This window comes from Chiloscyllium plagiosum, unplaced genomic scaffold (assembly GCF_037043375.1).
Source record: "Chiloscyllium plagiosum isolate Xiang-an unplaced genomic scaffold, Cpla_swu_hap1 HiC_scaffold_26, whole genome shotgun sequence".
Classification (NCBI taxonomy): Eukaryota; Metazoa; Chordata; class Chondrichthyes; order Orectolobiformes; family Hemiscylliidae; genus Chiloscyllium; species Chiloscyllium plagiosum.
This window is the reverse complement of record NW_028270164.1, coordinates 50,394,462-50,409,244: the sequence shown is the minus strand read 5'-3', so window position 1 is coordinate 50,409,244 and position 14,783 is coordinate 50,394,462. Positions and strand designations below refer to the sequence as shown.

The 14,783-nt window shown below is 41.1% G+C and overlaps 1 protein-coding gene across 6 annotated transcripts in view; it reads left to right on the top strand.

Moving 5' to 3' along the window:
- The window catches only part of csde1 (cold shock domain containing E1, RNA-binding), a 97,373-nt gene extending 85,032 nt beyond the window's left edge, over positions 1 to 12,341 (top strand). For all 6 annotated transcript variants that reach the window (XM_087973716.1, XM_087973711.1, XM_087973717.1 and 3 more), the window contains 3 exons: positions 4,360 to 4,523; positions 7,722 to 7,854; positions 11,390 to 12,341. In XM_087973716.1, the coding sequence (XP_087829842.1) occupies positions 4,360 to 4,523; positions 7,722 to 7,854; positions 11,390 to 11,437 (345 nt within the window). In that variant the 3' untranslated portion in view covers positions 11,438 to 12,341. The remainder of the gene's footprint in view (positions 1 to 4,359; positions 4,524 to 7,721; positions 7,855 to 11,389) is intronic.
- Positions 12,342 to 14,783: the final 2,442 nt, after the last annotated feature.

Below are 14,783 nucleotides of genomic sequence, written 5' to 3'. Positions count from 1 at the left end.
ACAGTTCACTATGCTTTCTGCTACTCCACAAATCTTTGTCATCTGCAAACTTACTGATCATGCCAACAATGCTTCCAGATCGTTCATGTATATTACAAATAACAGTGGCCCCAGCACTGATCCCTGTGGAACACCATTGGTCACCTTTCTCCTTTTTGAGAAACTCCCTTCAACAACTAATCTCTCTCCTGTTGCTCAACCAGTTCTTTATCCACCTAGCTAGAATATCCTGAACACAGTGTGACTTCGCTTTTTCTGGGGAACCTTATCAAACGCCTTACTAAAGTCCATGCATATGACATCATCTTTCATCTATCACTGATAAGCCCATTCTCTTCCAAATATAAATAAATCCTGTCCCTCAGTACTTTTTCCAGCAACTTCCTGACCACTGACATCAGGCTCACTGGTCTGTGGTTACCTGGAATATCCCTACTACCCTTGTCCAGGGAGACAACATTAGCAACCTTCCTGTCCTCTGGCACTTCACCTGTGTTTAAGGATGCTACAAAGATATCCGTCAGGGGCCCAGCTATTTCCCTGCTCTCCTCCCTCAGCAACTTGGGGTAGATCCCATCTGAACACTGATGCAAAATAGTTATTGAGAATCTCACCCATTTTCTCAGATTCTACACAACCTTCCTTGCTTCCTTATCCTTTAGTGAACCAACCTTTTCTCTAGTTGCCCTCTTGTTTCTTTTATATGGATAAAAGGCCTTGGGAATCTCTTTAATTCTGCTTGCACGAGTTACTTGATCCCTTTAGCCAGCTTGATTCCTCATTTAAGATTAGTTCTATTCTCCCGATAATACTCCAAAGCCTATTCTGTTCTTAGCTGCCTGGACTTCATGTACATTTCCCTTTTTCCTCGGCTAGTCACATGATTTCTCCTGTCATCCACGGTTCATGAATCATGCCTTTCCTATCCCTTTGTTTTCAATGGTACATGCCTATCCTGCACTATCTTCAACCTATATTTGAAAGCCTTCCACATATCAAATGTGGACTTCCTTTCAAATAGCTGCTCCCAATCCATATTTCCCAGCTCCTGCCGAATTTTGATATAATTGGCCTTGGCCTAGTTTAGTACTCTTCCCTTAGGTCCACACTTACCTTTGTCTAAGAGTATTGCAAAACTTACAGAATTGTGGTTACTGTTCCCAAAGAAATCCCCCACTGCAAGTTCGACCACCTGGCCTGGCTCTTTCCCCAACATTAGGTCCAGTATGGCCTCTTCCCTCATCGGACTATTGACATACTGCTCTAGAAAACTCTCTCCTGGATGCTTCTTAAAAATTCCGCCCCATCCAGACCTCTGACACTAAGTGTATCCCAGTCAATGTTGGGAAAATTAAAATCTCCCAGCACCACCACCCTGTTGCCTCTACATCTTTTCATAATCTGTTTACCTATTTGTTCTTCACGCTTATTGTTGGGAGGCCTGTAATATAGCCCCCACAATGTAAATACACCCTCTCTATTTCCCAGCTCCACCCATAATGCCTCACTGCTCAAGCCCTCCATAGTGTCCTCCTTTAGCACAGCTGTGACATCATTCCTGACCAGCAATGCAACTCATTCTCCACGCCCCCCTGCCCTTTCCCTTCCTGTCCGGTCTGAAGTGTCTATGACCTTTTTACTTGCATGATTTTAGTTGTCAATCGTGCCCTTCCTTCAACCGAGTCTCTGATTGCAATAACATCATATTCCCAGGCACTGATCTAAGCCCTAAGTTCATGTACCTTACCCAATATACTCTTTGTATTAAAGTATATGCACTTCAGACCACCAGTTCTTTTGCGTTCATCTGCTCTCTGCCTACGCTTTCCCTTATTAACGCTAACTTCGTGATCCTCACAATCTCCACCTCACTGTCTACTCATCTTTCCTTCTGGTTCCCAGCCCCCTGCCACATCATTGTAACCCCCACCCCCCAACTCGTCCAACAGCAGTAGCAAAACTCTCCCATGGACATTACTTACAGTCTGGTTCAGATGTAGACTACCCAATTTGTAATAGTTTTGCCTTCCCCAGAACCAGTCCCAGTGTCCCACAAATCTGAACCCCCCCCCCCATTACCATCCCTCAAGCCACGTGTTCGTCCTGCCTATTCTTTCATCACTACCCTGGCTAGCATGTGGCACTGCTTGCAATCCTGAGATCGCTACCTTTTGAGGTCCTCTTTAACTTGTCTCCTAGCTTCCTGAATTCTGTTTTCAGGACCTAGTCTTGTTTTTTTTTAACTTTATCATTGGTGCCTGTGTGCACCACGCCAACTGGCTGTTCACCCTCCCCTTTCAGAATGCTCTGTAGCCAATTGGTGACATCCCTGACCCGAACACCTGGGAGGTAACATACCATCCGGGAGTCTCTCTTTCGGCCACAGAACCGCCTATCTACTCCCCTTGCAATAGAATGAGTCTTTTTCCTGCCCTTCTGAACAGCAGTGCCCATCACTGTGCCATGATCCCCTCAACTCCTGCCCTGCACGGGTGAGCCATCTCCCCAACACTGATTTACATGTTTTGGAGGGATATGACCACAGGGGACACTTGCACTGCCTTCCTACTCTTTCTCTGCCTTTTGGTCATCTATTCACCGTCTCCCTCGGCAGTTCTAATCTGCAGTGTGTACAGATCACTAAACTTGCTATCCACGACCACCTCAACATCGTGGATGCTCCACAATGAGTCCATCTGCAGCTCCAGAGCCATCATGAGGTCAAACAGCTGCAGCTGGACATGCTTGTTGCAAGTGTAAGAGTCAGGGATGTCAGCCACATCAGGCAGTTTCATGGAGTTACTGAACTTGAGGCATTGAAAGAGGGAAATGTAAAGTGAGGTCCTTCATCTGGAAAACAGGAAGGTAAGTATCCGGGTCACAGTTAAGCATGTATGGATGTCAGGTTTGCTGCCTTTGCCAAACTGTATGCTACTTGATTCAAATTATGGATTTGTAAATATTTCAATATCATTTTAAAGATTTAATGATTTAGAGTAAAAAAATGTGCTAGGTGGGAGTTTTTTCCATTTTTGGTATGGAAGGCAGCACCTTTCAGAATTTGGTACAGTCATTCCACAGTATCTGCGAGAGGTTTGGGAATTGAGGGGGGGTTCCATTTGAGAACCCTCAAATTATGAAAGTCGCAAGTGCAGAACTCATTTTAAAAATTGTGAATATGATTTTTACTGCCCGTGGATGTTTATTTTTGTTTGCAGATAGGTGAATTTACAATTTTGCAGAGAGGATTTCCTGTAATTAACAAATGTTTTTGACATGCATATATATTATAAAGTATTTGATTGTGTAATTTTGAATAGGACCTGCTGTAGATGGAATGAAGTAAGCAAGGTTTCAATCAAAGTGAAGGATTATTTGATGTACAGATTTGAGACATCCAAGTACATTAATAAGTGCACTTATCAGAATAACTTTTAAAATATCATATAGTGACTTAATGTTTCTTTGTAAAATTGTAATGTAGCTTTTCCTATGCAAAGTACAGCATAGCAGCAAGCTGTTTCAAGCTATAATAGTTTCCATAGCAATATACAATTCGTGCTGCATTTTTGCAAAGGGTGTATTGAGATGTATAAATTCCACTGACTTGTGCTGGTAGATCTGTATAATGTTAATGACTGCTTCAACCAGTACATGACATTAAAGAATTCATTTTTTTTGTGTTTTTTTAAATTGGCAAATGAACAAATGCTATTTGTAGTTTTTTAAAAAAAGTTTAATTCCAACAATACCATGCAGGAGAAATGGGCAAAGCAAAATATTTTGGGGCTGTTTTATTTAATCTTATGAATGGGCTGAACAAATTAGCTTGTATTAAAGGATAAGGCAAAATTATTCATATTATTTCACTAATATGAACTTCAGGAACTGGCCTGCTTATTTTGAATTCAACTTAAGACTTTCAGGTGGTGTGCAGTCCCAGTACCACTATTGCCTTTCTTTCTCTCTCCCTGCGATATTAACATTCTCCCTAATCACTTACAAAGCAAAATTTGTTTTTCTGGTGCCACTTATCTCTGCAGCTGTCAGTTTGCCACCCTTGAGTAATAACTACTCGTGTGTCTGACTTTTCTGTCCCCTCCTCTTGGTCAGAGTTTGAGATCATTTAAACCTGAAGCCATTAGATTTGAACTTGAGTGATAACCAAAGTTGCTGAAGAAGCCTTTCAGTTTTTAATTTCACTGTTTAGGCTTGTATATAGTTCGAAAACCTAATGTAACACAGCCCCACAAAGCTTTAAGCAAGTTTGCAATCCAAACTGGATTTCTACATGTTGCTGTTCATGGTGTCCATTTTCTTTGTGTATGCTCCTTCTAATGATGACTGTGGTTTTTCTAGTTTGGCTTCATTAACTATGAAGTTGGTGATGGTAAAAAGCTGTTCTTCCGTGTGAATGAGGTACTGGATGGTGTTGAGTTGCAGCCAGGAGATGAGGTGGAGTTCTCTGTCATCTTAAACCAGCGTACAGGAAAGTGCAGTGCCTGCAATGTGTTCCGTGTCAGGTGAGCTTTTGGTGTAAACAAAAAAATGTATTGCATAAAAAAAGCAAAAAAGACGTTTTGATGCTCAGTCTTTAATTATCTGGATTTGGTGATCATTTAATACCTTATCTGTGGATGTTGTAATGATGCCCTAGCTATGGCTGTTCACTGATTCGTCAGCTAAAGTTTACTAAATTACTGATTTTAATTTTTGTTTTGCTTATCACTTTAGCAGAAACTGTTAAATCCATTCCATATGACACTGCAATCTGACATAAAAATTGTAGCCAAGCTTAGTAATTCTTAACATTTCAAGCCAGAAATACACTCAAACCTTGTACTGTCAAATTATAGAAAATATAATATTTACTAAGCTGTCAGGTTGACTTCAACAATATTCAGCTTGTAGTTAAATTCAAAAATAGTTTAAGATGCTGCACATGCATACCACATGACTGCATCTTTTCTGTAACTGCCATTGCAAAATGTTTTGGATCTACAAGTATGGATCTGTCCAGTGTAAGGAGAGTTCTGTAAACTTGCCTCAGTGCACAGGCTGACATTGGTGTAGTGTGCTCCCAGAAGCATTATTAGCTGTTGCTTGATTTTCTGTGGTGCAGATGAGATTATTCATTTCAGGTGTATCTAAAAATTTGCTATAATTTGGGTTAAAATTCTAAATTTTGAAATTGAAACCCTTGAAAGTATTATCTTGATTTAACAAGTGAATTTTTAATCCTATTTTTTACCAATTTCCCAAATAATGTTCAAATAATATTTTTCATCATTTACATAAATGATTTGATGCGAGCATAAGAGGCACAGTTAGTAAGTTTGTAGATGACACCAAAATTGGCGGTGTAGTGGACAGTGAAGATTACAACAGGATCTGGACCAGGTGAGAAGTGGCAGATGGAGTTTAATTCTGATAAATGCGAGGTGCTGAATTTTGGGAAAGCAAATCTTAGCAGGACTTATACACTTAATAGTAAGGTCCTAGGGAGTGTTGCTGAACAGACAGACCTTGGACTGCAGGTTCATAGCTCCTGGAAAGTGGAATCGCAGGTAGATAGGATAGTGAAGAAGGCATTTGGTATGCTTTCCTTTATTGGTCAGCGTATTGAGTACAGGAGTTGGGAGGTCATGTTGCGGCTGTACAGGACATTGGTTAGGCCACTGTTGGAATATTGCGTGCATTTCTGGTCTCCTTCCTATCGGAAAGATATTGTGAAACTTGAAAGGGTTCAGAAAAGATTTACAAGAATGTTGCCAGGGTTGGAGGATCTGAGCTACAGGGAGAGGCTGAACAGACTGGGGCTGTTTTCCCTGGAGCGTTGGAGGCTGAGAGGTGACCTTAAAAGTTTACAAAATTGAGGGGCGTGGATAGGATAAATAGGCAGTCTTTTCCCTGGGATCGGGGAGTCCAGAACTAGAGGGCATAGGTTTAGGGTGAGAGGGGAGAGATATAAAAGAGACCTAAGGGGCAACATTTTCATGCAGAGGGTGGTACATGTATGGAATGAGCTGCCAGAGGATGTGGTGGAGGCTGGTACAATTGCAACATTTAAGAGGCATTTGGATGGGTATATGAATAGGAATGGTTTGGAGGGATATGGTCCAGGTGATGGCAGATGGGACTAGATTGGGTTGGGATATCTGGACGGGTTGGACAGAGGGTCTGTTTCCATGCTGTACACCTCTGACTCTGACTCTAATAGAATAGTGAGAGCACAGTCAGATCAGTTTTTCTTTTTTTTTAAAAGAGAATTTTCAGTCAAAGAAACAGACCCTTTGTTCCAAAGCATCCATGCCGACTAGGTATCTTAAATCTAGTCCTATATGCCAACATTTGGCCCCATCCCTCTAAACGCTTGCTATTCTTATACCCATCCAGATGCCTTTTAAATCTTGTAATTGTACCAGCCTCCACTACGACCTCTGGCAGCTCATTCCATACATGCATTCTTTGTGTGAAAACATTGTCCCTTCACTTCCTTTTTAAATCTTCTCCCCTCTCACCTTAAACCTATGCCCTCTAGTTTTGGGCTCCCCTATCCTGGACAAAGGACCTAAACTATTCACCCTATCAATGTCCCTCATTTTATAAAATCTTCATGAAACCACTCCTCATCCTTTGCTCCAGGGAAAATAGCCCCACCAGCCTCCCCTTGTAGCTCAAACCCTCCAACCCTGCAGCATCCTTAAGTCCTTTTGGAACCCTTTCAAGTTTCACAACATACTTCTTATAGCAAGGAGACTAGAACTGAATGCAGCACTCCAAAAATGGTCTAACCAGTATCCTGTACAGCTACAACATGACCTCCCAACTCCTATATTCAATGCACTGTACAATTAAGGCAAGAGTATCAAACATTGCTTTCATTGTGACTCCATTTTTCAAGGACGTATGCACCTGTACTCAAAGGTGTCTGTTCTGCAACACTCCCAAGGACTTTACCATTAAGTGTATAAGTCCTGCCCTGTTTTGCCTTTCCAAAATGTAGCACCTCACATTTATCTAAATTAAACTCCATCTGCCACTCCTCGGCCCATTGGCCTATCCGATCAAGGTCTCGTACTCTGAGGTAAACTTTGTCCACTGGACCTCCAGATTTGGTGTCATACCTCCTACGTTCATATCCAAATCATTTTTATAAATGATAAAAAGCATTGGACCCACAGCGATCCTTGTGGTACACCATTGGTCACAGGCCTCCAGTCTGAAAGCGACCCTCCACCACCACCTTGTGTCTCTTTGATTTGGTTCAGTACCCAAATGGCTAGCTCTCCCTGTATTCCATGTGATTTGAACCTTGCTAACCAACTACCATGATTTTATTTTCAGAAAATCAAAACATTAGCTTTTTTTATGTAGAGGTCACAATACGGAGTGTTACCTGAATCAGAAGGTTGTGGGTTCAAACCACCCTCTTGATATTTTAATTGACAAAGAGGTGCTGCATTATGGAGGTGCTGTCTTTGAGGTGAAATGTTATCCCTCGGATCCTGTCCTTCAGGTGAAAGCACAAAAGGTTCCATTTGAAATGCACTATGCAGACTTCTAACTTAGCCAGCCAGGACTAGCCCTTAATTGCACGCCTCTTCCCTAAATCCCTCCGTTCTGTCAAAATGCACTTGCAAATTGAGTGCAAAGCAAAAATGTTCTCACTTGTTTAGTAAGTAGTAGGTTTCACTGGATTGTTTTGTTTTTGTGTGTAGTGAGGGCCCTCGACCTGTGGCAGCTCCACGTCCTGACCGTTTAGTACATCGTTTGAAGAGCATCACATTGGATGACGCAAGCGCTCCAAAACTGGTCGTGCTTCGCCAACCAAAGGGACCTGATAACTCAAAGGTAAATACTGTAATGGCGGTGAGAAGTTTTAATCAGGTGGTTGATACGCTCATGAGTAATTTGTGTTAGAACTTACATTTTAATAGTTTGCTCAAGTCTGACCTCTCGCTCCCCTCTGATTTGAATTATGGTTTTGTAATCAAGACTCCAAACTGTTGTCTCTTTTCCCAAAACATTGCAATTACTTGAATTTATTAAATCTTACTGAAAAGCACAATTATGATTCAGGTCAAATAGGCCTGGGACTTTAACATGTTGCTTGATTATTCATGAGGTTTATCCCTCAGTGGAAATGCCAAAACTAGCATTGTTTCAACTTTTTATTCTTATCAGTATCAAACTTGTATTTTTCAGGACATTTTAAAAACTAAAGTGCAGTTTCAACCTATGCTGATTTGTGGTTCACATTTCTTAACTATATTAAAGGCACTCACTACAATATATAGTTTCAAAGTTGCCAGCACCTTATCTGAATAGCCTTTTTAACTGTCGTAAGCCCAGTGAATGGCAGAAGTTGAGCAGAAACCAGATCCCATCACCAACCCCCTTACTACATCACCTGCCTCTTTATAACTTGAGGAACATTGGAGTTTTATTTAGAAGTCCCACAGAGGCAGTCCAGCTGAATAGGTAAATCAGCACACAAGATTGGTCTTCCTGTCCTGACTTAGATCACAGCAGTCATTAGGGATTCAAAAGCATTCTAGTTTTCAGCTTGTCATCAGTTACCAATATGATCTTGAGTACAGAGCTATTGGTTTTGTGAATGAACCAACAGTTGTCAATGTAGTTGCTAAACTATCTTGCAGCTGAAATTTACCTCCAATAACAGATATTTTAACAGCACCAGCAACTTCTTCACAGGTTTGTTTTTACTGTAGTTTTGTCAACAATTGAGTTGCCTGTGATGCAAATGTTTGCTCCATGTTTTTAATTCCCAATTATTTAACATGTGTATTTGCATCAAGATGTCCAGATTTGATATATACTTCCTGGTCCATGACCCTAAGCTGATGAGTCCACAATGTTTGATTGCACAGGATGTTTCAGTTGAGTTGATTTTTGAGCCTCCCTTAATACCCTCCATTGTGTTTTCTATTAGACCTTAGTGGTGCAAGAGTGTGAAACTGCTTCTATTCTTTCTCCAAGCTTTGGGATATTGTTTCAGCTACAGTGCAAACTGAAAATCTGAACTGGAGCTATTTTCTGAGTTAGAGATACACAGCTATTGTACCTCAAACTTGGGCAGAAACTAAATGCTGTATGCTTGACAGAGCACGTATGAGAGGTCTCTTTGAGAAATACAAGCGAAGTAAGAGTTGACATTTGTAATAAACTACAGGGATACCAGCATAAAATTAGATGACTGAGACTTCAATCATCTGATACCAGTTTGATTGTGTCCCTTCAAAAACCAAACTACTAAGAGTTCATCCAGATGACAATCCCTAAGCACCTAGAAGCCCTATTAAAAAGATTAGCTGAGAAACATAACTCTGTTCTGAAGAGAAATAAAATCTTGAATTTTTAGGACACAGCACAAATCATCTCATGGGTGTAATCTTTTCTGCTGAAAGGTAGTCCTCATGGTTATATTGCACACTTATTTTAAGTTTAGCATGTGGTGCAGTGTGTAGGCTTGGCCCCTTAATACTGAAATCCCAGAGGGATCACAGTGGTCACATCATGCTTAGTCACAGTATCCTTGGCTGAGGAAGACTTTAAAAGATCCTCTTCCTGACTGTTCTGTCTCATGGCCTGCCAACAGTCAGCATTGACAATCACTTTGTTATTTGGTACCTTTATCCGCTGCCTTCTGTAGAACTAGAAGAGGGCAGAAATTCAGGAAGCGACCAAGTCTCTGGTTTCAGTAATTGAGTGTTTGTCTGCATAACACAATTGGATCATAGAGATGTATAGCGTGGAAACAGACCCTTCTTCGGTCCAAACCGTCCATGCCGACCAGATATCCCAACCCAATCTACTCCCACCTGCCACCACCCTGCCCAAACCCTTCCTATTCATATACCCATCCAAATGCCTCTTAAACGTTGCAATTGTACCAGCCTCCTCCACATCCTCTGGCAGCTCATTCCATACACGTACCATCCTCTGCGTGAAAAAGCTACCCCTTGGGGGTCTCTTATATCTTTCCCCTCTCACCCTAAACCTATGCCCTCTAGTTCTGGACTCCCCTACCCCAGGGAAAAGACTTTGTCCATGCCCCTCATAATTTTGTAAACCTCTATAAGGTCACCCCTCAGCCTCCGACGCTCCAGGGAAAACAGCACCAGTCTGTTCAGCCTCTCCCTATAGCTCAGATCCTCCAACCCTGGCAACATCCTTGTCAATCTTTTCTGAACCCTTTCAAGTTTCACAACATCTTTCCGATAGGAAGGAGACCAGAATTGCACGCAATATTCCAACAGTGGCCTAACCAATGTCCTGTACAGCCGCGACATGACCGACCAACTCCTGTACTCAATACTCTGACCAATAAAGGAAAGCATACCAAATGCATTCTTCACTGTCCTATCTACCTGCATTCCCTCGGACCTTACCATTAAGGGTACAAGTCCTGCTAAGATTTGCTTTCCCAAAATGCAGCACCTCGCATTTATCTGAATTAAACTCTATCTGTCACCTCTCAGCCCATTGGCCCATCAGGTCCAGATCCTGTTGTAATCTGAGGTAACCCTCTTCGCTCTTCACTACACCTCCAATTTTGGTGTGATCTGCAAACTTCCTAACTGTACCTCTTATGCTCGCATCCTAATCACTTATGTAAATGATAAAAATAGAGGACCCAGCACCGATCCTTGTGGCACTCCACTGGTCACAGGCCTCCAGTCTGAAAAACAACCCTCCACTATCACCCTCTATCTTCTACCTTTTTGAGCCAGTTCTGTATCCAAATGGATAGTTCTCCCTATATTCCGTGAGATCTAACCTTGCTGATCAGTCTCCCATGGGGAACCTTGTCGAACACCTTATTGAAGTCCATATAGATCACATCTACCGCTCTGCCCTAATCAATCTTCTTTGTAACTTTGTCAAAAAACTCAGTCGAGTTTGTGAGACATGATTTCCCATGCACAAAGTCATGTTGACTATCCCAAATCAGTCCTTGCCTTTCCAAATACATGTACATTCTGTCCCTCAGGATTCCCTCCAACAACTTGCCCACCACCAAGGTCAGGCTATCACCGGTCTATAGTTCCCTGGCTTGTCTTTACCGCCCTTCTAAAACAGTGGCACCACATTTGCCAACCTCCAGTCTTCCTGCTGTAAATCAAATTTACCATGCATTTGACTTGCAAATGAAGCCTGCAAGGTATTTAAGATCAGTGTAAAGTTTGGCAATTGTGGCTTTGAAGTGTGAAGAATTTAGCTCCTGAATTTTATTATATTTTAGGTCAACTCTGCAGTTTTCTTGCCAATGAAAGTTGTAATTCTGAAGTCTTATCAATTTGTTTCTGCTATACCAGTTTGCTACAGAAGTCGAGAAATTAACCATTTGTTTTATTACTTGCAGGGATTCATTGCAGAGAGAAAGATTCGTCAAGCTGGAGTCATCGATTGATTTCTTTTCTCTTCCCCCAGCAAGCACATTACCCAATGCAGTATCTTCGGGGAGGGGAGGGTTTACGCAAGATTAGTCTGCCTCTACTACCCTGTGTTTCCCAGTCCCAAATGGAACACAGTTAACCTATATTTTCAAGCAAATCTTCAGTTCTACAACTTGTCTGTGCTTTTATCAAAAGCTTAAAAAAAATACAAAATGAAGCAAAAACAAAAAAAATACAAAAAAGGTAAAGCACAGGCTCGGGGCAGTGAATAAGCAGGAAGCCTTATTAGTCTCTCAACCTTATAGGAGCTTGATTTAAAATCAAACAGCATCTTACATCAGTGCTAATTTGAATTTGTAAGTTTATTTGCCTTTATATGTTAGGAAAAAAAAAATCTGAAACACTCGAGTGCCATGAGTGCTGGCTTTCATTTAAATCTTTAAATACAAGTTTGATGCTGTGGAGCACTGCAGCCTTGGAACCCTATTCCAGAAACTAACAGATCTGTGCCTAAAAACAAATATCACTGTTATTCCCACAAAGGGCACCCTGTGTAATGCCGAATGAAAAAGAACGGCTGACTTTTTTTTAAAAAGTATATTAATGCATCAAGGTGGAAACGTTAATTGTTGGTACTGTATATATGCCTTTTGCATAGAAACAGGGAGACTAGTTGATATCAAGCGTTAGTAATCAAATAACTGGTCTGTGTTATTATACCAAATAAGATCAGGAATTTAATTGTTGATGTGGGACAGAGGCAGTACCCTGTTTCTGTTTCGCCTCTGCTCACAGTTTGGGGTTTGTCTAAACTGGGAGATTGCTTTGTTCTTGCAAGAAAGAAAATAAAACACCTGGCTTTCTCCTGTGTCCCTGTTAATGGTCATGAAAAACTAGAATAAAAAGTTTTACCATAAAGTTTGAAATCTTAAATTGACTTTGTCTACCTGGATCACTGGACATTGTATGAGATTCTTGCATTGGTTTTACTGAATTTAAATAGTTAATTTAGTAACTTCAGGGCATGGCATGTGTGAATAAATTGAGCACAAGGAGGAATTTTTCCATCTAAAATTATGAAAAACTTCAAGTAGAATGTTGCCTGCCAGTACATCCAAAGCATGTTCTGAAAAGAGCAACTGCCTTGCCGTCAACTAAACATTAATATAGCCTGACACGAATCCCTGACATGAAGTGTGGCATGCATGAGGTGTGAAGTGAGGTGAAAGGCACTTTCACTGTGAATATTTATTCCAAGTTAAAAGTATTGGATAAAATTTGCTACACTGTCACAGATCAGTCAGTTTGACAGGACTGTCCTGTTTATGATCCACCCTGTCTCACCACATTCTTTACCTAACTAACTTAAAGACGAGTGGCATTTTTGTACTGCGTTTTTAAAGTGGTAAGATATCCAGCTGCTTTCCAAGAGCTGCATCCAACCAACACCAAGTCACTTGAAATGGTGACATAGCTTAAGTGCTGGGTTTTACAGCATTGTTTATAACTTACAAGAGATCCAATCTCCAGTGGTCACAGGTCACCAATGTTGTGGCTGAGGTAAATCCTCATTAACTATAACAAGGGAGCTCACAGTATTACAATGCGATTAGAGCTCTAGATTTTTCACAAAAAAACTGAAGGTAGAAATCGCAATCTATCTGCTAGCCTAGTACTACTAAAAATAATTCCGAGAACTGCAATTTGATATCAATTAGTAGCAATTAGTAATCAGCTGCCTCTGGGTTATTACACCAACTTGCTTTCTGTCCCATTCACCCAGAAGTCCAAGTTCTCACACCCAATTGGTGCTTTGAATGATGGAAATGCTGTAATTGGTTATGGGCAAAAGCCTCTAACCTGATAACATGCTGGTAATGTTTGTCATGTATGGTGTGCCTCATCCCACTTTCACATCTTTGATTGCCTGATTAGCCACACCATTTTGAACCCCAGTTATCAATCTCTGGACTGCTTTTGTTTGATTCCATGTTTACCCATTGAATATTAGCCAGTTAATATTGTGGGAGAGAAAGTGAAGTTGGTGCAGGAATAGCTAACGGGGAGACCTGGTTGCATCATGCCATATCACTTGGGATCTCAGCTGTGTGAATGGCACCACACTCTGCCAGAAAATGAAGAGCTAGGTACTATAGTAGTAGTCACAAGGTGAGACTTGTTTAGCATTTGCCTCAATTGTGAGCAAGCCAATGTTATGCTTTAAAAGGCAATGATGAAATCAAAATTGGGTGCTGAGATAGAGTTAGTGGCTAATTCTAGCCCTTGGTCAATGATAGTGATTAAAATTATATCCCAAGTTAAACTAGTTGAAGGAAGAGGTATAACTAGTGAGTTGAAGTGGAAGAAGAGTTAAATATTGATGTGGAAAACAAAGATCCTAAAACTCCATCCTTGCAAAAACTGAAGGAGGAATGTAGCATTAAAATGAGGAAAAAAATAAGATGGGTGGTCACATTGGATTGAGAACTGAGGGAGACCTGAAGCAAGTCAGAATCAGAAAGGTACCATCAACTTGCCACTAAGACAGTAGTGACAACTAACAAACGAGTAGGCAGCAGTGCCTCCTTATACCTCCAAAACATTTTATTTCCAAGTTCCTGAAGAATTTATTGTTGGGCTCTAACCTCTTCAAGTGTTCCTTGTTGGTATTAATCTGACATGGAATCTGTTTTCATGTTAGTAATAATTAGACCAGAATTACACCAGTTCTCAACCACCCTAATGCTTCGATCTTAACAGTTTGTTTATAAATAATTCAGGTTTGGTTGAATTGAAATGAATCCTTTTAAATATAGACCTTGGAGTGCAGGTTCATAGCTCCTGGAAAGTGGAGTTGCAGGTAGATAGGATAGTGAAGAAGGCGTTTGGTATGCTTTCCTTTATTGGTCAGAGTATTGAGTAAAGCAGTTGGGAGGTCATGTTGCGCTGTACAGGACATTGGTGAGGTCACTTTTGGAATATTGCCTGTAATTCTGGTCTCCTTCCTATCAGAAAGATGTTGTGAAACTTGAAAGGGTTCAGAAAAGATTGACAAGGATGTTGCCAGGGTTGGAGAATAGGGAGGCTGAACAGGCTGGGGCTGTTTTCCCTGGAACGTCGGAGGCTGAGGGGTGACCTTATAGAGGTTTACAAAATTTGAGGTGTATGGATAGTATAAATAGACAAAGTCTTTTCCCTGGGGTCAGGAAGTTCAGAACTAGAGGGCATAGGTTTAAGATGAGGGGGAAAGATATAAAAAAGACTTAAAGGGCAACTTTTTCTCAGAGGGTGATACGTGTATGGAATGAGCTGTCAGAGGATGTGGGGGAGGCTGGTGCAATTGCAACATTTAAGAGGCAT